This window comes from Furipterus horrens, unplaced genomic scaffold (genome assembly GCF_987537825.1).
Source record: "Furipterus horrens unplaced genomic scaffold, mFurHor1.1.pri manual_scaffold_8, whole genome shotgun sequence".
NCBI lineage: Eukaryota > Metazoa > Chordata > Mammalia > Chiroptera > Furipteridae > Furipterus > Furipterus horrens.
Window position 1 is genome coordinate 93607957 of NW_028327178.1, and position 27831 is coordinate 93635787.

The 27831-nt window shown below is 46.9% G+C and overlaps 2 protein-coding genes across 4 annotated transcripts; one reads left to right on the forward strand and one right to left on the reverse strand.

The window, feature by feature from the left end:
- The first annotated feature begins 51 nt into the window (after nt 1-51).
- On the forward strand, nt 52-8587 carry RAB5IF (RAB5 interacting factor). 2 transcript variants are annotated; one of them, XM_090286361.1, is made up of 4 exons: nt 52-380; nt 2391-2494; nt 6679-6808; nt 8054-8165. In XM_090286361.1, exons 1-4 carry the CDS (start codon nt 267-269, stop codon nt 8093-8095), a joined length of 390 nt encoding a protein of 129 aa, XP_090142487.1. In that variant the 5' UTR covers nt 52-266; the 3' UTR covers nt 8096-8165. The 2 variants fall into 2 exon arrangements, with proteins under 2 accessions (XP_090142487.1, XP_090142488.1); XM_090286362.1 differs by lacking the exon at nt 6679-6808 and having other exon boundaries at nt 8054-8587.
- SLA2 (Src like adaptor 2) lies at nt 6782-27596 on the reverse strand. 2 transcript variants are annotated; one of them, XM_090286356.1, is made up of 9 exons: nt 27288-27596; nt 25881-25972; nt 24258-24391; nt 21472-21571; nt 21027-21113; nt 18774-18877; nt 11132-11281; nt 10034-10166; nt 6782-9614 (listed from the first exon to the last, which is right to left on the reverse strand). In XM_090286356.1, exons 3-9 carry the CDS (start codon nt 24349-24351, stop codon nt 9449-9451), a joined length of 834 nt encoding a protein of 277 aa, XP_090142482.1. In that variant the 5' UTR covers nt 24352-24391; nt 25881-25972; nt 27288-27596; the 3' UTR covers nt 6782-9448. The 2 variants fall into 2 exon arrangements, with proteins under 2 accessions (XP_090142482.1, XP_090142481.1); XM_090286355.1 differs by lacking the exon at nt 25881-25972.
- Nucleotides 27597-27831: the final 235 nt, after the last annotated feature.

The window sequence follows — 27831 nt, forward strand, 5'->3', positions numbered from 1 at the left end:
GCTGCGCGGCTGCCGATTGGCTGCGCGGGCACGTCGGCGGGAGGACGCACGATGCTGAGTTGCTCCTCCCCCCGCGGCACCTGGTTTCGGCCAGCGAGCTGGGCTGGACGCGTTGGCTGGGTGCTGGCAGCTGCAGCGCGCCGCTGAACCGGAGTGCTGAGTCTGTCACTGCCGCTCCGTGCGCCGTGATCCGCGACCCCAGACCCTCGACTCCGTTTGGCTCGGCCCGCGCGCCCCAGGCCCGGCCCGGGCGGCGCGGCGGGAGGATGAGCGGCGGGCGGCGGAAGGACGAGCCGCCTCAGCCGCCGCTGGCCAACGGGGCCCTCAAAGTGTCTGTCTGGAGCAAGGTGCTGCGGAGCGACGCGTCCTGGGAGGACAAGGTGCGGTGGGATCTGTCGAGGATGCAGGTTCGAGTAGCCAGCTGGCGCTCGGGGACGCAAGGACAGGCCCGAGCCTGCCCCGGGTGCGGCCGAACGTTTGGGGTGTCCCGGCGAACTCGGCGGGCTCGGGCCTGAGAGCCGAGCTCGGGATTCACCGCGCAGTGGCCTAACGGCCAGGCAGCGTGGAAGGGGCAGAGGAGGTGTCAGTCGCAGGCAGGGCTTGAGCCTGAAGGGCGAGATTGAGCCGAATTTGATTTGATCTCCGCCTTTTACTCCCAGAAGGTAGGCTCTTGAGTTAAGTGACTTAATCTTCCCCGAATTACCTCCCTAACGCAGTCGTGAGTATCTACTGGGTACTCTGTCAGGCGCTGTCCCTGCGTTTGTTTCACTTCATTTTCAGAAGTGTGAACCGGGGTACTGTGGTGCATTAAAGGGGCGGCAGCACGTAGCGAGGCTCCCTAAAGATGAGATGCCAGTGCTTTATTGTTGAATGAGAAAAACTGAATCCCTTAAGTGTGAGAGTTGAGCGAGGAGACTGAGACCACCTTGCATGGGTGAGTGTGTGTGTGTGAGAGAGAGAAGAAACACGTGAGTGAGGAATGGTTGGGGCCTCGAGGTTTCCTTACTGGTCACGCGCGCTCAGATCTGAGTTCGGGCACTCCAGCTCTGCTCCACGATTGGTAGGGACCACCGCAAACAACTCGATTACAGTTGGTCTGAAGAGAATGTTATGTGTGCAGTCTTTAGGGGGGCGGAGGTACTGGTGAGGTAGGTTTTCCTTCCTGGAGTTCCAGTAAGGGGGGATGGGAGGCACTTCCTGAAATTGCCCCAGCCCTGCCCAGCTCTTGTAACACCTTTCTCATCTGCTGTGTCATTTCTTTCTTCGTTCTGTAAGGACTGGTTTTTGCAATCTAGGGCAGGTTAGAAACCCGAATCTTTCGTGTCCTTGTACATAGGGTAGATATGCTGGCACCTGCCTCCAGCACTTCTGTTTCTAATCCTTTTTCTCTTTTGTGACTTACTCAAAATCAGTGTGCGGGGAGATGGTGCTGAGTAGCTGCCCTTCTGCCTGGGCTTGGTGTGTCTAGGACTCCCCAAGTGAGATAAGAGTTATCTAAGTGGCCAGTAGCACAGTTACTATCACAAGCCAAATCATTTTTGCAGCTTCTCAAAAAGGTAAATAAGTTTTCTAAAAAAAAAATTTGTTTTTTAAGTTTTGAAAGTACATTTATTAAAGTTGGGGACAGTGAAACAAGGAAGGGCTTAGGATAGAAGAAGCCAACAGGAGAGAGCCTAGGCAGGGTTGCTTTGGTTCTCTAGAAATGTTGTCGGTGCCCTGACTGTTGTAGCTTGATTGGTTGGCATCATCCTGTAAACCAAAAGGTCACCGGTTCAATTCTCAGTCACGGCACATTACTGCATTGCGACCCAGTCGCTGGTCAGGGCTTGCAAGGGGCAACCCATTCACGTTTCTCACTCAAGTCAATGTTTCTCTCCTTCTCTTTCTCCCTCCCTTCCCCTCTCTCTAAGAATAAATAAAACCTTTTAAAAAATGTTATAGGAAAGAAATTATTTTAGGCAAGGCTGATTTGGTTTACTGGAAAGTCACTGAAAAGAGGGCCTTGGAGACAGACTCAGGGGGTTAGTCCGGGAGGAGCTACCGCTGCCCATTTCTCCCCTGTTTGCAAGCCTTGGGGGGACCCTTAGAATTTAGGAGATGCCTCCCTGAGAGGGAAGAAAGGTGTGGGCATGTTCCCGGGTAGGGAGAGCCCACCTCTCAGATTTTTATTTAGAATGCAGCTCCTAGAAGTCATCACTCAAGACAGATATTGGTCGGTTTGGTTTGGTTTACCACCTTTGGTATAAGTAGAAGAGAACTCCATACTATTGCTTTTGGGGAAAACTCACTGGAAGATGTGTTTAGCAGGAAGGTTTTCTGTTCCTCACTTGTTACAAGAGGTTCTGTGGCACCTGCCCCAGATAATGCATGCAGTCTCTTTTTTTCTACAGGATGAATTTTTAGATGTGATCTACTGGTTCCGACAGATCATCGCTGTGGTCCTAGGTGTCATTTGGGGAGTGTTGCCATTGCGAGGTTTCTTGGGAATAGCAGGGTAAGTCTAGGGTATCTTGCATTTTTATGATATCGTTTCTTTTTCTAATAGAGATTATATTTTCCTTTTATGAAAAAGGCCATTGCTACGTTGGAGGATTTTTTTAAAGTGTGTGATGACTAAAGCAAAATGGTGTCCTCAGGATGACACTCCTGGGTCAGGTGCGACACCCCTCACTCATCGAGCCCAGGAGCATCTTAGGTCAGGTGTGTCACCTTCCTGAAGGCTGGGCAGTCCGTTCATTCATGGGTCCAAAGAGACCTCATGCACGAGGCTACCACATGTCTGTTGGTGGCAGGCATCATCTAGTTGTGGTGTGACCTTTGTTTGTATGGAAGTTTGGAGAGTGGAAGAGCTTCTGTACTTGACGACCACTCCGTCGTGCTTGGCTCTACTCTGGATGTACTGAATCTTGGTTTTTTCAGAGGTTGTTTCAGGTCTCTTCACCTTTACTGTGCTCCTGTAACAGTTGACGCCAGCCCCTGGTCGTGACGCTACTTAACAAGCCACTGAGAGTGAGTTCACATGTCCACGGCCCAGTTGATTGAATTAAAAGGATATGTGGGAGTTGTCTTAAGATAGGAATTGTGGCAAACTATGGTGGAAATGGACAGGTAGGGCTCTGACCTTTTCTGTTTTCATGCAGAAAATATAAACTGTCATTCTTACCATGGAAAATCACATTGATCACATCTCTTATTATTCAGTAACCCTAGGGTGGAAAGGGTGAAAGAAATATCAGACTAACTTGAGTCGCCTGTTTTCTCAGAGGATAACCCAAAAGGAACGTATCTCTCTTAACTAAGGAAGTTTTTGATTTATGGTGCTGAGCAAAGCATTTGTACAAGGAAACCAGTGAGAGTTTATTCTCTGCCCGCCTTAGATGGAGTGGATGCTTGGTGAGGGCTGCTGTTGCTGGTGATGTGACACAGCACCTGGTGCTCACAGAGGTCTTCCCGGGTTGGACATGGTGTAGAGATGGTGCTTTAGAATGTTGGCCACCCCATTTGAACATTCTATGAGAGAAAAGGCAGATAAGGAAAAAAGCCAGAGAAGGGGGAAGACAGTCTAAGGGCAAGAGGAGTTTCTCATCGTCCCACGCTTCTGGTCTAGAAGAGGTCCATAGCCTCCCTGTGCCTGTCATTCTCTCTGAAGTCACCGATCTGGAATCATATAGTAAGGACTAGAGCTAGTCTAGTGTGCTTGCTTGGTGGCAGAGGAGTCGAGCTGGCCAAACAGACTTTTCTTTCCTTTTTTCTTCTCTTTTCTTTATAGAAAGCTCTGGATTTCAAGTTCCAGCTCTGCCACTTTCAGGTTACATAACTTTGGGCTCACCTTTCTGAGACTCCGTTTCCTCCTCATTAGAAGGGAGGCAATATAAAGATGGCAAATAAGCACCTGAAAAAGTGTTCAAAGCACTAACCATCAGGAAAATGCACATTAAGACTTTGGTGTAGGATATCTACACATCTACCAGATGTGTAGTGGTAGTGATAAAACACTATCAGAAGTAACAAATTCTAGCAAGGATGTGGGAAAACAATCTCTGATGCATTGTTGGTGGGAATTTAAAGTGATGCAATAACTCTGGAAACATTTTTTCATTTATTTAAAGAAATGAAACATGTATTTGCCATGGGACCCAAAAGGAGAAGAAAAAAAGGGAGGCAATAAAATGCCTGCTCTATAACATTGATGTGTGAACTACATGAAATAATGCAACTGCTAAATGTGCTTCGTACATCACAGGCACTCCATAAATGGTTTACTGCCATTATTATATGATTCTCTTATAAAGAGTGGTAAAATATGGCTATTGAGAAGATAGAAACCTGGTCTTTGGGACTGAATTCGTGGCTCACCCACAGAGCACAGTGCTTTCTTGGAACTGCTTTGTGGGGTTCAGTCTCACATTGTCCTGCCAAAGCCAGAAGTAGAATCCCTTCCCTCCTTTGGTTGGGCTTTTCCCCTGCTCTTGGAAAGGGCCAGAGGACATTGATTTTTTCCTCCGTCTGTCTGCCCCAGCTGCCTGGACTTATGGGCAGAACTGCTGTGGTGCTCAGTTCTGGTGATTCTCCTCCCCACTTTTTGCCTTAGCTGCCCTCTGTTTTGGCCCCAGTGTGGTTTCTCTATTCTGGTGTGGCCACCAGTTAGGGCCCAGTAAGGTAAAACCATTTCTTCAGGTCTCAGTTATCATTTGCCTAAGAACTGAGGGGTGGCTCTCTGCTCTGTTGGCTGAGGTTTTGTGTGATCAGAAAGGAACCCTGTCCATCCCTCCTGCCTGTCTCTTTCGAAGAGTGTGGCACATGGTTAATAGGTACGCAGCGAGTGCCTGTTAAGTTTTTTTAAAAACTGAAATGAAATCCCTTCAAAGCAGGGCCATATGTTACTGTTGTCATGTTGCCTTCCAGCCCCGAAGTCATTGTACTTGTTAGATTCATTATTTTGTTGACTTCTGACCGGAATTTTTAGGATAGAATTTTTAAAAACCCATTTCAGAGTCAGTCTTTTTAATATTCGTCTGTAATCCCCAATCCATCTTGTTCATTTCTTTACACATTTCCTGTGTGGGTGTCACCCTCGTTTATAGAAATGCTGCCCATCTTTAAAGCTCAGTTTGAGCCTTTCCAGTCCTTTCCATGACCCCTCTGTCCACCACCAAATAAATACCTTTGTTCCTGTGACTTCATTTTCTACTAAGTGCGTAGCCCTTAAAAGGCAGGATTTATGTCCACCCTTTTCTGCCTCCCTGCCCTCCTTCTCTGTCCTTTGCCTGAATTTCCCTTGTGCCTCACCGGGCAGCCACTCTTACAGCTCATCGCACTCCGTGAGTCTCTGGTCATTCTCCAGCCCTGGCTTGTTAGCTGAGTCCCAGAGTGACACTTCTGTGTCCCATTAGTAGTCTCTGTGTAGAGCCACTAACTCAGCCTGCCCAAAATTAAACTCTTATTAGAAGGAAGTGGCCAGATTGGCCAGGTCCCAAGATTTCTGGCAGAAGATAAGGGTGGGGCCACAACATTGCCAAACCAAGGAGTCTATTTTATGTGAAACCCAAGAAAAACGTTCCTTCTTCCTGACTCCCTCCTTCTGTTACTGAAACAATTACGCTCCCAGGCCCTGAGGCTCCAGCCTTTGGGGCCTCTTCCCTCCCCATTCAGCCACTGCCCTAGTCCCTGTCCCCCAACTCTTTGTGCTCCTGTCCTGAGAGGCGGTACAGGTCTAACCAACCTCCCAGCTCGGGTTCCCTCCACTCAGGAGAAGGCCTGCACTCCCACTACTTACACACTGGACTTCCTGAAGCAGGCATGCCTTCCGCAGCCCCTACCTTGCTCAGACTGCCTCAGGGTCGGCCCCTCACCCTTAAATACTGATTTACATGACTCGGCAGCATCTAACTGCCCTGCCCTGTACCAGCCCACACTGCATCCGTTAGGAGGAACCAGTTCTCTGCACTTTTCCATCTCAGTCTTCAGGAGGGATACGTCTTAAGATACAGCCCCGTATTAGATTAGATATTGTAACGGGAAAGATCAAGGTCTTGATTACTTTATAAAAGTTAGTTTTGTATGGTACCAAGAGATCAGTGGAGCAGTTAAATAATACATGATGGGGCCCAAAGACCTTCTCGGAGGTGCTTGCAAACCTCTGGTTTCAGTTCCACTGTCACTGCCATTTTTGGTCCCCTAGCAGATGCCAAGCTGAGGGCAGGAACTCTGCATCAAGTGCAATGGGAGACAGAGGGTGGACATCCAGAAATTGTCTGGGAATTTTAGTATATGCCCTTGCTTGCTCAGCTAGGCCTTGAAGCAGCAGCTAAATTTGTGTGTGTCTCACAGCCACCCCTCACCCCTGCTGGAGCTACCTGCAGACTCAAGTCAGGTACTAGTCCTACTTGGGACCAGCCTATCTTAGTTCAAGGGGGCTGGGAGAACTTAAATCTGCTTATTTTATTTTTTCTTTGGCTGGGCAACTAAAAAGAGTTGTTCCTTCTTTAAATCTCTAGCTCAGCCAGATAGCCAGCTCCATTGAGGGCCTGGGTGTTTTGATGTATTATTTCACGTTCCCTCATAATAGAAACAGTTAACTGTGTGATAATACCTTGACAGAGGTGGGCCATGGTGGTGGGAGCTCTGAGTCCTCTAAGCTTACAGTTGATTCTTGGTGCTTGTCCTCCCTCACTGCAGGTTTTGCCTGATCAATGCAGGAGTCCTGTACCTCTACTTCAGCAATTACCTACAGATAGATGAGGAAGAATATGGTGGCACGTGGGAGCTCACGAAAGAAGGGTTTATGACATCTTTTGCTTTATTCATGGTATGTGCAGCCAATAGTTTTATAGCAAGTGTTATCACTTCATGATTTACTCAAGGGGAACCTAGTGATTGAGTGACACCGTGTGATTGGGGTACCATTTTTTCAAAAATCTGATGAGGCTGGAGGGCATGTCTAGTCTTGAGTCATGCTGTCCCAAAAGATGTGCGAACTAATGTATAGTCTCCCTGTGGTGCTAATCCAGGGCCCATTGTCAGCTTTCACCTCTGATTCTCAATGCTGGCTATACATCAGAAACACCTGGGAAACATTTTAAAATCTATTCATAGCATTATTCATAATAGCTACAGAGTACAAAGTCATCACCTGATGAATGGATAAATAAAATATATATTCATACAGAATATTATTTGGCCATACAAAGGAATGAAATACACCGATACATACTGTAACATGGATGAACCTTGAAAACCTTATGCCAAAAATAAGAGAAATAAGATCATATGTTGTATGATTCCATTTTTTCTGTGTGAAAGCCACACAGACAAAACATTTAGATTAGTGGTTGCCAGTGCCTGTGGGGAGGGGAGAGGGGAAATAAAAGAAAGTATATTCCCAATATTAGTTAAGGATGATGGGTCTATTCCAGAATCAGTGATGTTTACAGACCTCTGTGAATATACTAAAAACCTCTGAATTTTGAAAATTAAAAAATATCAGAAAAACCACCTCCTAATGTATACTTTATGGGATGTAAATTATATCTTAAAGTTTGTTCTAAATTTATAGACCATAGCCCAAACCAATATAATAAAAACCTCTGGGAGGTGGCACCTGGGCATCTACATATACCTTCTATACTTCTAAAGGTCCCAGGAGATACAGTGGACAGCCTGTTAGGAGAATCTGTGCTTTATTTGATAATGGCGCGGCCAGGGCATGATGGCAGTTTTGCTTTCACATTTATTGCTAATCCTAACACCTCCTAGCAGTACAGTCTGCTTTACCTGTATTGTTTTCACATCTATAACCCCACTCCCTGGCGCTTGGTGTGCTGTTTGGCAGAGTGAGAGGCTTGTCTGGGGTCCCTTTACGGGCACGCGTGTGTGGTCTCGGGCTCTGTTAGAGACAGCTTGATTACAGTGAAATTATTTAGGCCCCGAAACATTACGCATTGGATAGCCCCTGGGAAGCCCACTGTGCATACATTCTTACCTGACATTTTTTTGTGGAATAGGGGCCTCCGTTGACCCGGTGACCTATGAATATTGCTCTTTTCCTCTCTAGGTCATCTGGATCATCTTTTACACTGCCATCCACTATGACTGACGGTGTACTGTCCCCACCTGCTTCCTGTCTGGTCCAAAGGACCCTAATAGTTAAAGCACAGAAACATGATTATAGGGGCACCCCAGCCATGTGGAACTTGGAAGATCCATGTTTCCTGGACCGAGAATCGGTGTGTTGGGTGTCAGTGGTTTCTGCGAGGGTTGTAACCTGAAACTTTTTAAAGAACCATCCACCTTTTGGGGAAGCATTTCTGAATGGTCCATCACCAACCATTTCTTCTTGGATACCATCATGAAACACCTATTTGCTGATTGGAGCTGTCATTTAATTTGATGCAAATCTGGATCCGGATGAAACATTAAATTGTCTTCCTCACTTCTCCATCAGGCGTACAGTTTTTAAACTATCAGTGTCATTTCAAGTCTTCTGAAAACAGTATGGCAGTATGTGCACAGTACGAGCAGCACCTAGTAACAGCTTCCACTGTAGAATGTTTCCAGATACTTGAATAAATCAGATCTTTAATTGACAGCCTGTTGATGATACCTAGTAAAGCCTTTCCCGCTCACCTATAACCTGAGAACCTAATAGAAACACTAGAGGCCTCCCATCATTATCCCTCTTCCTCTCCCTGCTCCCTTAGCAGCTTCATCCAGGCCTCTTTCCCTTTATGAGTTTAGGCTGAGGCCTTGGCTTTGGAGACAGAGGGCTTACCGCTTCTGACGCCCTAGTGCTCCTGGCCACCACAAGAGCCACACGGAACTGCCCTCATCACAGTGTGCTAGGCTCAGAAGGTGTCATTCTGCATTGGACCACCAGATGGCAACCCCGGTAAGGCTTGGCAGGTCTAAATGATAAGCTGCAAAATGAAATAGAGATCTGAGCACTACAGCTGTCCAAAGAAGAGGCTTGATGGGGACATTTGAGGACCTGGGCTGTCAGGGGTCCTCTTTGCTTTGGGATCAGGGGGAGGCTGGGCAGCCCAGGCTGCTGCTGTGGTGGCCATCTGTCCCATCTGCTCTCCTGTACCTTGTAAATTTCCTGTAAATGATTATTTTTTCTCCTTGATGCCAGTGGTTGGTTGTACCTTTTGGGTGGGGCTGGTTAGCGGGGTGGGAGGGTGGATGGGACTCAGTTGGCTCAGGAGGAAGATATGCTGGAATTCTCAAATTTGGCACTGACTCCATCAGACTGCAGAGGATGTTCAGTCTCTTTGGAGCCCTGGCCCTGCTCTCAGGTGGTCTGTACTTGAACTAGGGGTTGCAAACAGGGTCATAGCACTGCAAGGAGGTTTGTGACTTAGGGCTGAGAGGAAGAACAGAGGATACAGATGGGACCCTGAAGGTGCCTTGCCTCTTGGGTGCTCAAGTCAAGCTGAGCTGAGTTGGGGTTCTAGGTTCTATAGCCTTGGTTCCCCTTTCGGCCTCTGCTTTGGGCTTTGGCATCGTCCAAGGGGTTGTCATCGGTCAGGCTGATGTAGGAGCTGAGAGCCTCCCGGAGCCCCTCACTGACGAGAGATGCCTCCCCTGTGGCAGACGCTTCAGAGAACAGGAGGGAGCTACGGAGAGTGGAAAAGAGCTGGGTCAAGGAGCAGCGTTCTCCCTGAACTCGCCACGCAGTCCACCATATTTCAGTCACTCCCGCTGAAAGATGCAGCGTGGCTCCCCGTTCCCTATCAGATCAAACCCCAGCTTGACTTCATTCAGGACTGGTACTCTTTGTTCGACCCTATCTTGTCTGAACTTCCTTCCATCCTGGCCACCTTGTGGTCCAAGCGAGCCCTGTGTGCCTACCCACTTCTCCCTGCCAGCCCCCCTACACAACTGCTGAGCCTGGGCTGGCCTCGAAGAGCTCAATCAAAGCTCACCGGGCCCCCTGTATCCCTGAAGGTGACAGGCTCATTCTGGGTTATGGGTTCCCAGGGGTAAATTCTAACTTTCTTATGTTCTGCCTTCATGTTCCAGGGCCCCCCCTCACCTGTCCAACTCTTTCCAGTTGAGGGGCTCCGTCTGCACAGTCATAGGTAGGGGTATGTCCTTGCCAGGGACTGGGGCAGCTCTCCGCAGGGCACAGGGCTTCTTCAGGAGGCAGCAGATGTCATCCGCCAGCTCTGAGGAAGAGACTTGGACCCTTGACATGGTTGATTCCAGCCCTGCTTTCCTCCCCAACGACCCCCACCCTCACCCGACAGCTGTACATCCTTGGCAGATGGGGGGATGGTATAATAGAGAGTTATAGGGCATAAGCCCCAAGCTGTTGGTCTCCTAGAAGCTAAGATGTGATCAAAAGTCATTCTGGGCTAGGTTTGGGGAGACTTAATTTACTATGATGTAGGGTAAATTGACAGGACTCTTTGAGCCCAGTTTCTGGCTAGAAAAGAGCTTTGGGAAGAAAGCTAAGGAATGCTCAGTATACTCATCCAGTCAGTATCTATTGCCCGAACAGCCCTCCAGCAAACCCCTGATCAGTTTTTCTCTCTGCCCCTCTACATCCTCTAGTGCTTGTTACTACACAGGCACCAGAAAATGCTAAGAATCAACCAAATTCCACAACAGCAACAGATCTGGGCCTAGTTCTTGGGGAGAGAAATCCTTGACTCAGAACACCGTGGTGGGCGAGTTACTGGTCTGAGCTCACAGGAGGTCTCTGTGGCTCTGTCGGCATGGGACAAAGATAGGGCTGCCAGCCTGCATTTCTGGGTACAGGGACTGGCATGAAGATAGGGGAGGCCCTTCTATTTATCTATCTGGATACTGTTTTTTGTTTTGTTTTTTTAAAGATTTTTAAATTTATTTTTAGAGACCAGGGAAGGGAGGGAGAAAGAGAGGGAGAGAAACACTAATGTTTGGCTGCCTCTCACATGCCCGCATCTGGGGACCTGGCCTGCAACCCAGGCATGTGCCCTGACCAGGAATCAAACAGGCGACCCCCTAGTTCACAGGCCTGCGCTCAGTCCACTGAGCCACACCAGCCAGGGCTCTCTGGATGCTGTTTTCAGGTGAAGTGTCTAAGGACACATTGATCCCTAAAACCCGCATCCTAGTCTACTCTCCTGGAGGCAGGGAAAGGCCGTACCAGAGTAATGGTCCACCAAGGCCTGGAGTGAAGGGAACGTGAGGCCCGGCGAGATGTACAGCCAGCCATTGTCAAGGCGCTGGATCCTGTAGTGTTTGATCCGGTCCCAGGATGTAGGGCGGCTGAGGCGGACTGACAGGGAGTAACAGCCTGAGGAGGAAAGGGTCCAAGGTGGGACTGAGGCCCTGCTAGGACCCAGCCCTGACCAGGCAGGGAGGAGGAAGAGATGAGGGGGCCACAGAGAATAGCTATGGGCCCGTACAGAAGAGAAGGGGGCAGGGAAGGACAATGCTTGTTCTGTTAGTTATAAATGACAGTACATAGTTAACAAGTAGGCTCTTCTGCAGATGAAATGAGATCATGGACACAGAGCCCTCAGTACAGAGCCTGGCACAGTTTAAATGAACATTAAGTGTCGGCTGTTACAAAGACCCAGGTGGGCAGAAGATTAGAATGTGAAAATGTGTCAGTGGGTGTTAGCAAGGATGTGGAGAAGGAGGAACTCTTACCCTGCTGGTGAAAAGATGAGTTAGTACCAGTGACTTTGGAAGCAGTTGGCATTAACTAGTCCTCACAACCCAGCACTTCCATCCCAGCATGTTACCTTAGAAATGCATGAACAATATTCATAGCAACATTGTTTTGAAAAGCCCAAAACTACAAACAGCCCACTTGCACTCAACAGGATCATGGCTTATAGAATGTAAGTCTATATAGCAGTTAAGTTAATAACTACTATACATACAAGCACAGATAAACCTTTAAAATAATGAGCAGAAGCAGCAAGTCACAGAAGCATACATTCAGCATGATTCTATTTATATAAAGGTCAAAGGCAGTCAAACTATTACACAGGGATACATGTTTGGCAAAGCTATGAAGAAAATAATTGATTAACAGTAAAGCATGCGTGGGACAACTGTAACAAAAACTTTTTTTTTTAAGAAAAAAATAGTAAAACATGCAAAGGGCTTCAAAGGGAGTGTACAATTAAGCTGGTAATTGGGCACCTGGATATTGTTTTTTTTAGTAGTCTTTAACCTATATATGTACATTATATACATGTATGTGGCAGAATTTTTCCAGTTTTGCTTTTTTTAGTTTTTAAGATTAACTTTATTGAAGTATAATTTACATATAATAGAATGTGCACATTAAAAGTGCAGTTTGATGGGTTTCAACAAAAGTTTTAATTAAAATAACTGGCAGAACAAAGTACATGGTTGAGAAATAAATACAATACAGAAAAAAGACTGTGAAATCATTATAACACACAGGTCTCCAGTAGTTTTCAGCAGAGAAGGATGCATATGACAGCACTTGATAACTCAAGTGGGATTCACTTCTTAAGTCAGCACTTCAACAAAGCAAATAGGAAGACAGTGCTTAGTGAAATAGTAAAACCCTTATTACTATTATCTAATGACCTGACCTTATCTGTAGCTTTTAGTTATTGAGTGTGTAACTATGTGCCTTATATGGATTATCTCATCTAATTCCTATAACGACACTATGAGGTAAGTATAATTATTCCCTCACAAATGAAAAAACTGTGTCACTGACAGCCTGGAAGAAGAGGCAGTGACCTGTCACTTAGTCTTTCTCTGTGGAATGCTAACAAGAGGCAGGAATGAATCCCAACCCACAGGCACTGATCGGTTTTAGGAAGCATTTATTTTGAGGAAGTGATCTAAACACTCCAATTAAAAGACAGATTTTAAAACTGCATTAAAAAAAATAAAAGACCCGACTATACCATAAACATACTTTGGATATTAAAACCCAGGCTAAAAGTAAAAATATGTATTATGTAAAACATTAATCATAGGAAAGCTGGAGTGGTTATTTAATATCAAAGTAGAACTGAAGTCCAACAGTATTACCAGAGACACGAGGGACATATCAGGAAGACATAAAAATTCTGAATTTGTAGGTACCCAATTACAGAGATTCAAAACATGAAGCAAAACTGACAGAATGAACAGAAAAAATAGACATTCATAATTATAATTGGAGACTTCAACATTCCCTCTCTCAGAACTTGATAGGACAAAAATTCAATAGGGATACAGAAGACTTCAACAATACAATCAACCAATTTAACCTAATTAATATAGAACTCTGCACTTATCAACAATGAACATTTTCTTTCAAGTGCATATGGAATATCTGAGATAGGCTTTAGACTGGGCTATAAAAACAAATCTTAAACGATTGAATTCATTAAAGGTATGTTCGCTAACCACAACAGAATTAAATTATAAAATTTATAATAACAAAGAGGCATCTGGACAATCCCCAAATATTTGGAAATAACCCAGGTATTGAAAAAGAAATCACAATCAAAATTTGAAAATATTTTTAGCTAAATAAAAACAAAAATTTGTGAGCTCAGCTAAGTCAGTACTTAGAGTACATTTCTAGCTTTAAATGATTACATTTGAAGGAAAAAAAAGGTATAAAATAAACTTCCACCTAAGAAGCTATAAAAATTAAGTAGAAGAAAAGATAAAGCAAAAATAAAATGGAAACCAACGTAAAAATGAAATCAAATGCTGACTTCAGGAAATGTACTTAGAGTACATTTCTAGCTTTAAATGATTACATTTGAAGGAAAAAAAAGGTATAAAATAAACTTCCACCTAAGAAGCTATAAAAATTAAGTAGAAGAAAAGATAAAGCAAAAATAAAATGGAAACCAACGTAAAAATGAAATCAAATGCTGACTTCAGGAAATATTTATAAAATTGATAAATCTCAAACTAGACTGATCAAGAAAAAAAAGAACAGATTACCAATATCAGGAATGAATGTGTACAGATCCTATACACATTAAAGATAATAAGGACGTAATATGAGCCACTTTATGCCAGCAAATTCCTTAAAAGACACAAGTTACCAAAACTGACACAAGAAATAGAAATTCTAAATCAGCCTCATATCTGTTACAGAAATTGAATTCATAATTTTCAAACTTCCCACAAAGAAGACTAGGTCCAGACAGCTTCACTAGTGAGTTCTGTCAATTAAGAAGAAGTAATATCAATTTTACAAAAACTCATTAAGAAAATAAAGGACAGAACACTTACCCACCCATTTGATGAGGCCAGCATTACCTTGCTATAAAAACCAGACAACATTACAAGAAAACTACAGACCAATATTTCTCATATACGTAGACACAAAAAATCCTTAATAAACTGTTAGCAAATTGAACCCAGCAATATATAAAATATATTATGGCCAAATTGGTTTTATCCCAGGAATACAAGTTGATCTAAAAACTGAACATCAGTATAAATCACTGTATTAATAAAGGAGAAAAAGATAAATACATGGAGAAATGTAGAAAAATCATTTTACAAAATTCAATACCCATCCCTTTCCATACAAAAAAAAACAAAACCCAGAAAATTATGAATAGAAAGTGTAGTGCTTGATGGTGTGGCTCAGGAGATTGAGCACCGGCCTATGACCCAACAGTTCGCCAGTTCAATTCCCAGTCATGGCAAATGCCTGGGTTGCTGGCCAGGTCCCCAGTTGGAGGCATGTGAGAAGCAACCGATTGATGTATCTCTCACACATTGTCGTTTTCTCCCTTTCTCCCTCCCTTCCTCTCTAAAAATAAATAAATAAATCTTTAAAAAGAAAGTATAATAGTTTCTTATTGCTAGTTCTATGAAACCCATTTCAGATTTATGGCCTCTATAACTAAGCTAATAAATCTATGCTGCTTTAAGCCACTAAATTGCTGAACTAAAATCAATATCAGCAGGCCTGTGTTCCTTACACAGCCACTAGAGGAGGAATGATTTCTTTGTCTTTCAGTGTCTAGTAGCCACCTGCATTCCTTACATCCTGGCCCCGTTCTCCATCTTCAAAGCCAGCAGCACAGCACCTGCCAGTCTCTCTCAAGTTCTGACCCTCCTACCTCGGGCTTATAAAGACCCTTGTGCTTTCTTTGGGTTTATCTGGATAATCCATGGTAATCTCCCCATCTCAAAATCCTTATCTTCAGCACATCTACAAACTTTCTTTTGCAGTATAAGGTAACATATTCATAGGTTCCAGGGATTAGGACCTGGACATCTTTCGAGGGCTATTCTGCCCACCACAGAAAGGTATTTCTTCTCAACCTGACACAGAACATCTGAGAAATCTATATGTAACATTATAGTTAATGAGAAAGACTGAATTTTTCCTTCTAAGATTGGTGTGGACCCCGAGAAGGAAGATTTATTTGATGTGAACCCCAAGAAGGAATTTATCTGCTGAGATGGACTCCCCATGGTCAACTGAGGGCCCAAATCATACGAATAAGAGCCTAGAGGCCATCTGCTGACAGGTGGTCCTCACCTACTTTATAGTGGGAAACAACCTCAGACTGAATTCTTGGCCTCGCATACTATGCCCTGCTTGTTTACACTGAGTCAGTCACTGCAGGTGTCCCTGATATTTTTTCCTTTTCCTTTTCCCTTTTCTTTTATCTTCTTTGTTTCCTTACCTGAGGACATTTTTTCATTGCTTTCATAGAGAGAGGAGGAGGGAGACATTTTTCTCGCACATTGATGTTTCTCTCCCTCTTTTGCTCCCTTCCAGTCTCTGTAAAAATAAATAAATAAAACCTACGGAGGCATAACTGAAAAAAAAGAGTCTGCACTGTCACGTTTCCCTGTACACTCAAGTCTGAGAACACTGCTCCGGGACGTCACTCGGGCCCCTAGAGCTGCAGTGTCAAACTTCTTTTGACCACAAACCACACTATGACATTTTACACTACAACCCAGGACACAAACAAAAGTTTGATGAAAGCAATCTTTCCCCCAAGTTCAGTATGCACTCTAATGTTTTCTGCTGTATTTCATTTCACTTACTGGCCCTGGGTTTCAACACTGGCTGCACCTCAGAATCACCTAAATCAAGAAGGCATGTATCCATTATGTTCACTGTAGCATTATTTACAATAGCCAAGAGATGGAAGCAACCTTTGTGCCCATCCATAGACAAACGGATAAAGAAGAAATGGTGCCTATATACAGTGGAGTATGACTCAGTCATAAACAAAAAGAATGAAATTTTGCCATCTGCAACAACATGGATAGACCTAGAGTGTATGATGCTGAGTGAAATAAGTCAGAGAAAGACGAATGCCATATGATTTCACTTATATCTGGAATCTAAAAAAACAAATGAACAAGCAGACCAGAATAAAAAAAAAAAAAAACAAAGAATCACCTGCAGGGCTTTTACAGATTCCAGGACCCAGGCCAAACCCTGACCAATTAAATCAGAAATTCTGGGGGTGGGTGCAGGCATCAATAGTTTATAAAGCTCCCCCAGATGATTCCACTGTGCAGCCAAGGTCTAGATCAGCGGTTCTTAAAGTGTGGTACCCAGACCAGCAGCAGCAGCAGCAGCAGCAGCAGTAGCATCACCTGCAAACTTACTGGGCATGTAAATTCTCAGGGCTTGCCCCTGACCTACCAAGTCAGAACTGCTGGGTGTAGGGCCAGTTCTTTTTTCTAACAAGCCTTCCAGATGGTTCTGCTGCCACCCAGGTTTGAGACCCACTGGTTAATAACAATTGAACCAAACTGATTTCTTGGCCCACAGATGAGTCATGGTCTCCAGCTTGACAAACTGTCCAAAAGGAAGCCCCAGATGAGAGATTAGAAGTTAGTAAGTACCAGGGAAATCTTTGCCTTTCCTGCAGAATTGGCAAATCTCTTCCTTTTTAAAAAAAATTTTTACTTATTTTTAGACAGAGGGGAAGGGAGGGAGAAAGAGAGGGAGAGAAACATCAATGTGTGATTGCCTCTTGCATGCCCCCAACTGGAGACCTGGCATGAAACCCAGGCACATGTCCTGACTGAGAATCAAATCGATGACCCTTTGGTTCACAGGCCGGCGCTCATTCCACTGAGTCACACCAGCCAGGGCTCATTTTTTGATGCCGAGAGCTGCATTCTGATTTATTCCCATCGTGTTGGCTGTGGGTAAGCTCAGCGTCAAATCTAACCTTAATATCAGGAACAATGTGGATCCTCATCTCTTTCTCCTTTATTTCTCAGCTATATGTGCCTTCTTAGGAAAGGGGCAGAGTGGCAAAAGGGCTGGTCAGTATGTCCTTGGGCTGAACGAGGCCAAAGAAGGAGGGGCAGAGCTGAGCTTGATGCACTTCCTGTGGCTTTCAGTGCTCACTGGGGCCCTGTCTGCACACCCCTGACCCAAGTCAGCACCACCACACATGGTTTCCTGTTTGCAGCTGCAGCACCGGACCCAGCCCCCACCCCAGAAAGCCAGTGTGTGTGTGTGAGGGTGTTGTGTGAGGGTGCTGCCTGGAAAATAGCAGAAGGGGCTGGCGAGAGGTCAACCCCAGGAGCTCCCCCAGGAAGGGGAGGAGAGGAAAGGACTAGCTGGAAGATCCCCAGGCAGGAGATTGAGTAGAGAGCAAAGGACCCCAACAGCCCATCACAGCTGGTTCACATTAGGACAAGGACAGGCGGCTGGTCCTCACTTCTGAGTATCTCCTCTCTAGCCCACCACTGTGCTTGCAGTTTCACCATTACTGTCACATGTGGGCCTTTCTTGGGTGTCTAAAGTGAGATGAACGCTGGGTGGGTTTGAGTCCCAGCTCTGCAGTTTGTTTTTTTTAAAGATGTTATTTATTTATTTTTAGAGAGAGGGGAAGGAAGGGGGAAAGAGAGGGAGAGAAACACTGATATGCAAGAGATACATTGATCGGTTGCTTCTTACACACCCCCAACTGGGGACCTGGTGCGCACCCCAGGCATGTGCCCTGACTAGGAATCGAACTGGTGACATTTCGTTTCACAGGCCGGCACTCAGTCCACTGAGCCACACAAGCCAAGGCCAGCTCTGCACTTCTTAGCTGTGTCCCCACAGGCAAATAATTTCTCTTCTCTAAACCTGTTTCCTCATCTGTAAAATGCGGACAATGGAAGAACAACCCCCACAGGGCTGTCTGAAGGCACTGAGTGGGCCTAACACAAGCACTGCCGCTCCTTCAACGTCTCGCTCTGCCTCTGTTGTAAGGGCCTGAGGGTGGCAGCTCAGAAGGGGGCAAGGGCATCAGAGACAGGCTCCATCAAGTCTGTGTTCCATTTGCAAAGGCCCTGCACCTGAGGTGGGAGAAGCCCCACATGAATGTGCAATGTGACATGTCCCCATGCCCCATTAGGCCTCCTTCTTCATGTGAACAGCTGAGAGAGGAAGATCAGGAGAAGACTCCTAATGGGTTGTCTGGCTCTGACTGGCTGGTGCCCGAAAGCACAGAGACCTTGTCAACTTGCCAACTTTCTTCCAAGAGAGCAGGATCGTGTTGTGTCTTGGGGAGGGAGAAATCACTGCTGGTCAGGGAAGGAAACCCAGTGACTATATCGCACAGGTTGCGAAACGTTGCTGAGCCTGGATCCCTACTATGGGCTGTTCGCACCCTGTTAGAAATTCAGGTTGTTGCTCAGCTGCTGATGGGCTCTCATAGCAGCAGCACGGCAGTCAGTCAGCCAGACTGTCTGACTCCATCCCTTCACACTTGGCTTCCAATCTCTACCCCCAGTCACATCACATCTGGCTCTTGGCATTCAAGAGAGAAGCCCAGGTTGGGGCTGAGCTTACCCACCTCTCCTGGTCTGGCTCTCCCGAATGAGGAAGGCTCCTCCAGGGTTCCCAGGCAGCAAGAGCAGTTCCTCAGCTTTCTCCCGGCTCAGGCCCTCATATAGCCACCTGGAGAAGAAGCAGAGATAAGGGTCAGCCTGGGGGTGAGTGGGCCAACATGCTAAAGGAACCCCTCCTCCATCTCTGGGCCTCAGAGTTCCTCCTGTACCATGAAGACTAGCCTCAGAGTCTCCAAGGGCTCCTCAGCTTTGTCCTCCTCATCCTGGTGCCAGGGGCCTCAGAGGACAACCTCACAGGGTCAACCCCAGTCTTTTCTGCCTGAAGATCTGAGTCCCAAGGGTCCAGGACGGGAGGGGCAAGCTGGGAGATCCTGGCCTTTCTCCTATCACTGCCAAGTCTCCTACCACCACTATGCCACTCACCTTTCCAAGCCTTTGCCTTTCCAAGAATTGCCTTTTTTTTTTTTTTTTAACTTTTAGCAAATATTTTATTTGGACATTTTAAAGTTTAACTTTGTAGCCAAAGGTGTACAGGCAAATCTTTATTCATTATCACTGAAACATAACTCACATTGAAGCTGAATTGTGGACAAAGGCTGAAACTCAAATGTTCAAAATGTCTAAAACTTTTTTAATTTGTTGATTTTTAGAGAGAGAGAAACATTGATTTGTTGTTATTCCTATTTGTGCACTCATTGGATGATTCCTGTATGTGCCCTGACCAGAGATTGAACCTGCAACCTTGGTGTCAGGACGACGCTCTAACCAACTGAGCTACTCAGCCAGGACAAGACATTTAAAATTTTGGAAAATATCATGCAGCCCTTTGATCACTAGAGATGCTTCCCAAAGCACAGTCCTTCCACAGCCCCGCTCCTCGGTGCCTCTTCCCATGCTGGGCTTTGGGTTACTCTGATTCAATGTTTTCCTTCCTCTTTTCACTTAACCCGTCATCTGTCTATATGGACTTAATTGTAATGGGAAGTTCAGGGTAGTTCTGCAGGAATTTTTTTGTTTCCTAAGTCCATCAGCCTCCTAAGTCCTCAGGGTCACACACCTGTGATCGCAGGAAGGCCTACAGAAGCCAAGTTCAATAGAAATGGCTGTTTCTGTATCATGTTGTGAAATTCCAGTCACAGCCAAAGTCAGGGTTGAGTTGATTACAAGTAAGTTAGAGAAGATGTGCTTCACTTGGTGCCAGCAGCAAACCAAGTCTCTTTTTTAAAAGATTCTATTTATTTTTAGACAGAGGGGAAGGGAGGGAGAAAGAAAGAGAGGGAGAGAAACATTGATGTGCCCTGACTGGGAACTGAACCAGCGACCTTTAGGTTTGCAGGTCAGTGTTCAGTCCACTGAGCCATACCGGCCAGGGAAAACTTGGTCTCTTTTTATAGCAAATAAAAGAAGTCATTCTTGTTGACTTAGGAAAACTGTCATGTCTTATGATAATTGAGGATGTCAATGGAATAGCAGCAAGGGATGGGGACTCTTGGAAGTAGTCAGTATTCCTTGACTTAAAACTCAGTGCCACGCTGTGGATATAAAACCTCCTACCAGTTGGTGGCCCAGGCCATCAGGAAACACATGGCAAAGTGGGCTTCACCCGGCTGGCAGACACCTCTGTGTGAGGTTGTCCACACGTTGCAGGATCCCTGTGTTAATCTCCTCAGAGCTACAGAACCGGAAGGCCACCCAGGGCTGGAGCCATACTTCCTCTCAGACCTGCAGAGCAGCTGTCACAGTAGTGCATCTCTACAGGGACATCTTCCTGATTCTGTGTTATTCAGGTAGATCCCCCCGAAAGCAGTTCACTTCCTGTCTCTCTCCTGGCACAGAATTTGCTCTGGAGTCGGTTCCTTCTGTCACTTGCCTTTGGTGAGAGATGGCTCCTGCTTTGCTGGAGACCCTGTGTCCTGTCTCTGGCCTTCCCTCAGCGGCACCTCTCAGAAGGGCAGGCCCATGACACAGGGCACCACCCCTTTGTTTTGTTGCCTCAGGACATTTACCAGGCTGCTTGCATCTTCTGAAGTCCCTTTCAGCGTTCTCCAGCACCACATTCCCCCAGCCTCGTCCTCTGGCTCCCAAGTCTTGCAGGCCAACCAAAGAGAGTGACCTATCTGCGCCTCTTGAGGGCAGGGCCTGGGCCCGATTCTCCTGTGCCCAGCATTGCTCAGCACAGGACTAGGCATAAAGGACTACATCTGTGCAATGAGAAACCAGGAAGGTCCCTTAAGGCAGGGCCTGGAGTAAGAACTCACCCATGGGAGATTTTGGCCACGTGGATGTTTGGGACACTGTACTCTCTGCCTGAGACCTCCGACAGCACCGTCCACCAGTCTCCGCCCCTGCAGAGGGAAAGGAGGGGTACCCCCCCCTCAGAAGAGCCAACGCCCCAGGAACTGCTCACAAGGGCCCTCCGGGCTGAAGCCCACTTGAGTTTCCCAGGTTTTCTAGGACCAGCCAATCCAGGTACCTCCTGGGCAGTAGACAGCCTGATCCAGGGCCCCCTGTATGGTCTGCCCACCCACTGCTTTTCCATGTAGGCGTGTCATGCTGCCTAAAATCCCACCAGTAGGGCCACACGTGGAAGCTTGGCACCCAAGGCCATGCTCTTTCCTCCCGGAGAGAGTGGCCCTTTCCCCGATCAGTGCTCCTTCAGTTATCAGGGGGAGCATCTCACACAGTGCCCTTGGAATGACTTACTCAGAGATGATGGTCAGGGGCTCCCCCAGTCTCAGTGACAGCTCTGCCTGCTCGCCCACTGGGAAGTTGCCCAGGGCCACTGCTGTGACCCTGCTCCTCCCTGGATGGAGGGACAGAGATGGTCATCCTCTCAGTCAGCCCTCTCTCCAGATGCGAGGTCTAGTGCAACTGGGATCCCACCATCAACGCCCCCACAGTCACCCTGGGTTGGTTCTTACATGTAGTCCTCTCAGACACGTGTGGAGACCCCTTGGTATGTCAGGACGACGTTCTAATGAACTGAGTTACTCAGCCAGGGCAAGACATCTAAAATTTTGGAAAATATCATGCAGCCCTTTGATCACTAGAGATGCTTCCCAAAGCACAGTCCTTCCACATCCCTGCACCTCGGTGCCTCTTCCCATGCTGGGCTTTGGGTTACTTTGATTCGATGTTTTCCTTCCTCTTTTCACTTAACCCCTCATCTGTCTATATGGACTTAACTGTAATGGGAAGTTCAGGGTAGTCCTGCAGGAGCTCCTCAGAGTCTGGGGATCTCTCTTTCTCTGAAATATCTGCAGCACATAGCCTGGCCACCCCAAGGTGCAGGGAAATGCTTGATGCCTGAATAAACAATGCAACTAAGTCTTGTGGAGGGTGGAACCAGGTGGCCAAGAAGGTCCCCCTTCCCCTCCTGAAAGGCTGTGTACCCCTAGAAACAACTGAGTTGCATGTGCTGACCTCTCAATTGCCCCCCTCCACCTGGCTGACTCACCTATATCCTTCACTCCCCGGATAAAATGTCCCTTTCTTAGGGAAACAATCCCCTTAGCAGACACTGTTGGTCAGAATCCCTTAAAATACATTGTTGCCAAAACCTAACACAGTGTAATTGATTATTGGTTAAGCACCTGTCTTGGGGACCTGACTGTCCCCGAAGGCAGGGACTGTGCCCTTCTTGTCCACTGCTGTGAACCATGGTCACACGTGCACAAGGCCTGGCTCAAAAGCCTTAGATTTTGGATGGACGCAACACTGATGGACAGATGCCCAAAATCCATGGAAGCCCAAAATCCATGCTTATGCTTGGACCAGGGAGAAACCTACTGAGAAAGACCCGTCCTTTCCCTGGAGATCCTGGCAGAGGCAATAACACAGCTCATCTCAGGTTCCGAAGGCAGGACACCTGCATGGTGTGGGGGTGGGGAGGTGGGTCACCCTGCCTCAGCAGCCTGGGCATGACTCAGAGCAGCCTTGGGCCTCTGCCTGTGGCTACAGAGGAAATGAGGTGAAGGTCTGTGTGGTTTCCAGGTCTCTTCCTGCTTAACCTGCTGGGCCCCAGGCTCTCTGCAGATTCAGTGGCTACAGGACCTAGGGCTTTGGGATTTGATGCCTGTAGGGCCTGGGGGGCTGGTATTAGGGAGGTGGTATTGGGGGCAGGGGCTGAGGAACAGAAAGGAAGCCCTAGACACTGTAGGGGAGTTTTCAGATTCAGACAGCTCTTGCCCAAACACTAACATACAGACATTTGGCCATGTCCTTCCTCCTGAACGTGCTGCTTGGTTTAGAGTAGTCTTGTTATCTGTGCTGGTGAATTTTACGTCTCAATGTGGCTAGCACACAGTTCCCAGATATTTGGTCAAACACCAGTCTAGATGTTGCTGTAAACGTATTTTTTGGAAGAGATTAACATTTAAATCGGGAGACTCCGAATAAAGCAGATTGCCCTCATAACGGGGGTGGGCCTCTTCCAGTCAGTTGAAGGCCTTAGGAGAGACAGGCTGAGGTCCTTTGAGGAAGAGGGAATTCCACCTCCAGACTCAAATATGGAATTCTGTAGCAATAGCTCTTCCTGGTCTCCAGCCTGCCTTGCAGATCTGAGACTTGCCAGTCCCCACAACTGCATGAACCGGTTTCTTAAAATAAATTCTCTGTGTCTACACACATGCACACACTATTGGTCCTGTGGTTCTGTTTCTCTGCAGAACTCTGATGAATAGATGGTAAGAACCCTAAATCAGGATGATTTCAGAAAGGACTTATGAGCTATTTTGGGGAACAAGAAATAAACTGGGGGCTATAGCTTTGACATCAAAATATTAGAATTTGTTTTGATAGTCTAATTGCCCTTAAAAGTAGCATTTTTAGTCAGAACTACCTCAGAAAATAACGGCTGTAGGTTCAGCATATGCATTTTTTCCAATTGTCATAGCTCTAATTTTGCTTGAAGTATTTTACAGCCCCTCTCATGGTAAGAGAGACTTTGGAGCATCACTGTCTAGAACTTCCTGTGATAATGGAAATATTTGATAATTCTGCTGTGCAATTAAGGTAGTCAATAGCTACGTGTGGCTCTGAGCACTGGAGATGCAGGCGAGTGCGACTGAGGAGCTGAATATTTAATTTTATTCCATTTAAATTGATTTTAACTTAAATTTAAATAGCTGCATATGACTAGAGGTTATCGTAATGAACAGCGCAGGTATGGAGAGCTACACAAGTGGGATTGGTCCTGAGAGTTGCCAGCGCAATCTCTAAATAAATTGGCTATGGAGGAAGGAAGCCCGGGGAGAGATCTGGGGGACTGTTGTGCCCTCTTGGTTTGCACGTCTCAGATTTCCTACTTGACCCGGTTGTTTAATGTTGACTGCTAAAATGTACGCTCTACAGTAGCCCAGCAGAGAGGGCCTGGTATACAGCAGGCGCTCAGTGACACTTGAAACTGTGTGGGGAGTGGCTGGTCAGGAAGGCTGTGCAGCCTCATGGGGCCTGGGAAAGGCCTGGCTGTCGTGGGCCCTGTGGCTTACCTGGTTGCATGGGTCCAGGGCCCTGGTCTTGGACAGAAAGGCTTGAGCTTGGGCTTAGCAGGGTTTTCACTCTGCTGGGCTGACTTCCCATCATTCCTTAGCAGAACTCTCAGAAGCACATTGTCGAGAGAAATCTGAAAGAGATGCTGTGATGGGGACACGGCTGTGGCTCCAGGCCTGGGCCCCAGGCATCCTCCCTCCCTGTCTCTGCTCTGCTGACCTCCTTGGTGACCGTGCAAATAATCTCCCTCCCATCAGGGCCGGGTTCCAGCCCTTCCCCAGACCCTGAAGGCTCCCTGCAAAGGCTCCCTGGACCCTGTTTTCTCTCCTCTTCACTATGCTGCAGCCATGCTCTATTCTGTTATCGTCCTTTGTGTGGTGCACCCTGCCATTGGCTGGAGTACCGTTTTTTCCTTCTAGAATACTGTTTTTCCCCCCCTCAAGGCTTTTTATTTTTTTTATTTTTAAAGAGAGGGAAAGGGAGGGAGAAAGAGAGGGAGAGAAGCATCAATGTTTGGTTGATTCTCATGTGCCCCCAGCTGGGGACCTTGCCTGCAATCCAGGCATGTGCCCTGATTGGGAATCCAACAGGTGACCCTATGGTTTGGAGGCCGGCACTCAATCCACTGAGCCACACCAGCCAGGGCATAAGGCTGTCTTGATCCCACCCTATCCCAGGAAGCTTTCCCTGAATCCCCCAGCCCTCGGTCATTCGATGGCCTACTCAGAACTGTTTCCTGAGCTGGGATCATATTCTGCCACTGCATGACAGGGGACAATGACAAGAGAGAGAGCTCATTCCAGGTATACCAGCACCCAAGGCTAGGGTAAGACATGGGCAAGGGGATCTCATGTCACAAGCTAAGGTGACAAGGAGCAAACTTATTGGTGTCACAGGGCAAAGTAGGATGACTTGCAAGACTTTGGAGGATTGACTGTCAAGCCACTTCCTTTCTCTTTGCCTTCATTTCCTCATCTGAAAAATGGGGATAACAATACTGAACATATGGGTCTCAGAGATAAACGTATGTGAAAGCCTGGCTGGGGCCTGCTCTTCCTTTATCACGCCTTGAGGGACACTTCACCAGAGGCTGCTCCTGGAGCCTTCTCTTTTCTTTCTTGGTTCCCTGTTGTGTTCCTTCCCATTTTATAATTCATTTATTAAAGATTTTACTTGTTTAACATGACATTATTTTATAGCTCAAAGAAGACAGGATCTCTCTTCGCCTGTCTTTGAGGCATTTTGTGAGGGCCTTGGCCCACAGAGGCACTCAATACACATTAACTACAGGGATGAAAGTCATTATTAGCTCTTTGGACAGGTGTCCTATCCTCAGACTAATTTAAAGTCCCAGGTTTCTGGGGTAATGCTGATTTTTCCAAACACTATTTTAAAGTGTTTTGGGGAGGTAGTTTCATTTTTTTCAGTAGAGACAGGCGTAATTACACTAGTATGGGGATGTAGCAGGCTCCTCCTTGCCTTTGAACCCTAACTCCATGCCTGGGTAAGAACAGGTGTCTGTCACGAGCATGGATTGACTTCCATGGCCTCACAGGCCAGTCCTGTCTGGCGTAAAGAATCTGCTGTAGAGGAGGGAACAATTATCTGTGCAAGGGACTTACCTTCTGTTCTGCAGTCCTATGTCATCTTGGGAATAATAGTACCTGTTTCTGCTGCCTCCCACAGGGAACTCAGTATTCATGGGACAGGAGGTCTTTAACACAAAACAGGCCCAATTAGGAAATGGCTCCAGGCAGCTGCTTCCTGCTGACTTTGGGATCCTGAAGACCCCTTTCAGGAGGTCAGGTTTTCAACATTCCTGCTGCTCCCCAGCCTTGCCCCTTGAGTATGAGGCACAGGCTCTAAGCTTAACTGTGCTGACATGGATCCAGAGACCCGCAGCGGAGTTTTTGTCTGGGTAGCACAAATGATTAATTTAGGCTGATCAGGCTGAAGCTGTGTGCGCTCAGAAAAAGCATGGAACCTTTCCGAGTCTCCTCTGTGAATAAGGACTATGGGGAAGTCGAGGAGCCTGGCACAGAAGGGGTGCTCGGTAAAGGTTAGTTTCCTTTCCCCTCCTTCAGCAAGACAAAGTCACCACAATCACCAACTGTGCTCAACCCAGAAACTTCTTCCCGCTGCAGGTGGAGCTGGGGGATGGGCCTGAAGGAGGCAGAACTGCACTCATGCTGGGAGCCCCCAGTGCCCTCCACTAGCTCCCCTCACCTGCTGGGGTCAGGAAGCATTTTGGTGGCCAAGTGAAGATCACGGGGTGGGCATGGGAGGAGAAGCTGTTGGCCAAAACTTTTAAGAGAACCTAATCATTAATTATATAAGTATTTGAATGAGTTACTAAGTGTTAGGCGCTTTCTAGGGGACCTGGCGCAGTGGTTGGAAGGAAAGTTAGTAAAAAGCAGCCGAGATCAGCACAATGCCCACAACTGTTTTCTGATCATCTATCTCATTGTGAGGTTGACATCTGAATCCCATTCAGATACAAGGTCTTAGGCCCTGAGGGCGCGGCCTCGTGCTGTCAAAACAGCTCCTTATTGCAGAGTCGGGTCTTCGATCCATCTTTGTTTCTGTGCTTCAGAGGGTAATTTCTCAGTGGTGGTGTAAGAGTGATGAATTTGGATTGAGTTCCCTCTTTCGACTGAGAAATATCACTGTTTTGAGAGGAGCTGACGACTCTAGAGTTAATTCAGAGATTATGATCCAGACCCCTCTCACACACTGAAGTTGGAAGGGTGGGGCTCAGAGAGGGCTACAAAGTCACACAGCAAGCTTGTAACAGAGCTGGCACTAGACCCCGCATGCAGACAAGCAGGAGGGAACAATGTAATTCTCCAGAGGACAGTTGAAGGTGGGGGAGAGAGGTCTCAGTTCCTTCAGGGACCCTTAGAAATCACCCCTCTAACAGTCTCAGAAACACTCCTTGAGCTTTTTCTCCCAACTGTAAAGCCCACTCCCAGTCTAGGGGGACCATCCTTTCCCACAGTCCCAAGGCCATCAAAAACAAGCATACTTACTGGTTTCCTGTCATTAGGGGCTTGCAGTGGGGACTCATCTAAGACGCATACTTTGGCTGGAGAGGTTAGGGCTTTGGGGGGCCCTCCTGGAAGTCTGCCAACATCCTGTCCTAGCACATCCAGGACCCTCTTGGCCTAGGAGAATCTTCAGGAAGAGGCTCTCGGTATCGCTTTGGGTAGCTCCGTATCTGCCTGTGGTCAGCAATTTGTACACCTGGAATGGGACAGGAGGCCCTGCCTGGGTGAGCCTCCCAACCCCAGGTGGACCAGGGGAGAAGGCTCAGAGCTCTGTAAGGCTCCCAGCTCACATCTGCAGACTCTGTGGTTCTCACAACCACCCGCTTCCTCCGACGGCGTCACAGACTGTCAGGGAGCCACCTTCCCCAAGTTCCTGTTTCTGGGGGAGAGGCGGCTGCCCTGTCAAGATCCTGGAGGGAGAGGGTGTTTTTCTGGCTTAGCAACTTGGTCTTGCACGAGGAACACAGAACCAAGGTAAATGAGCAAGTTTCTCCTGCTTAGCTGACCATAATAATCACCTGAAGGG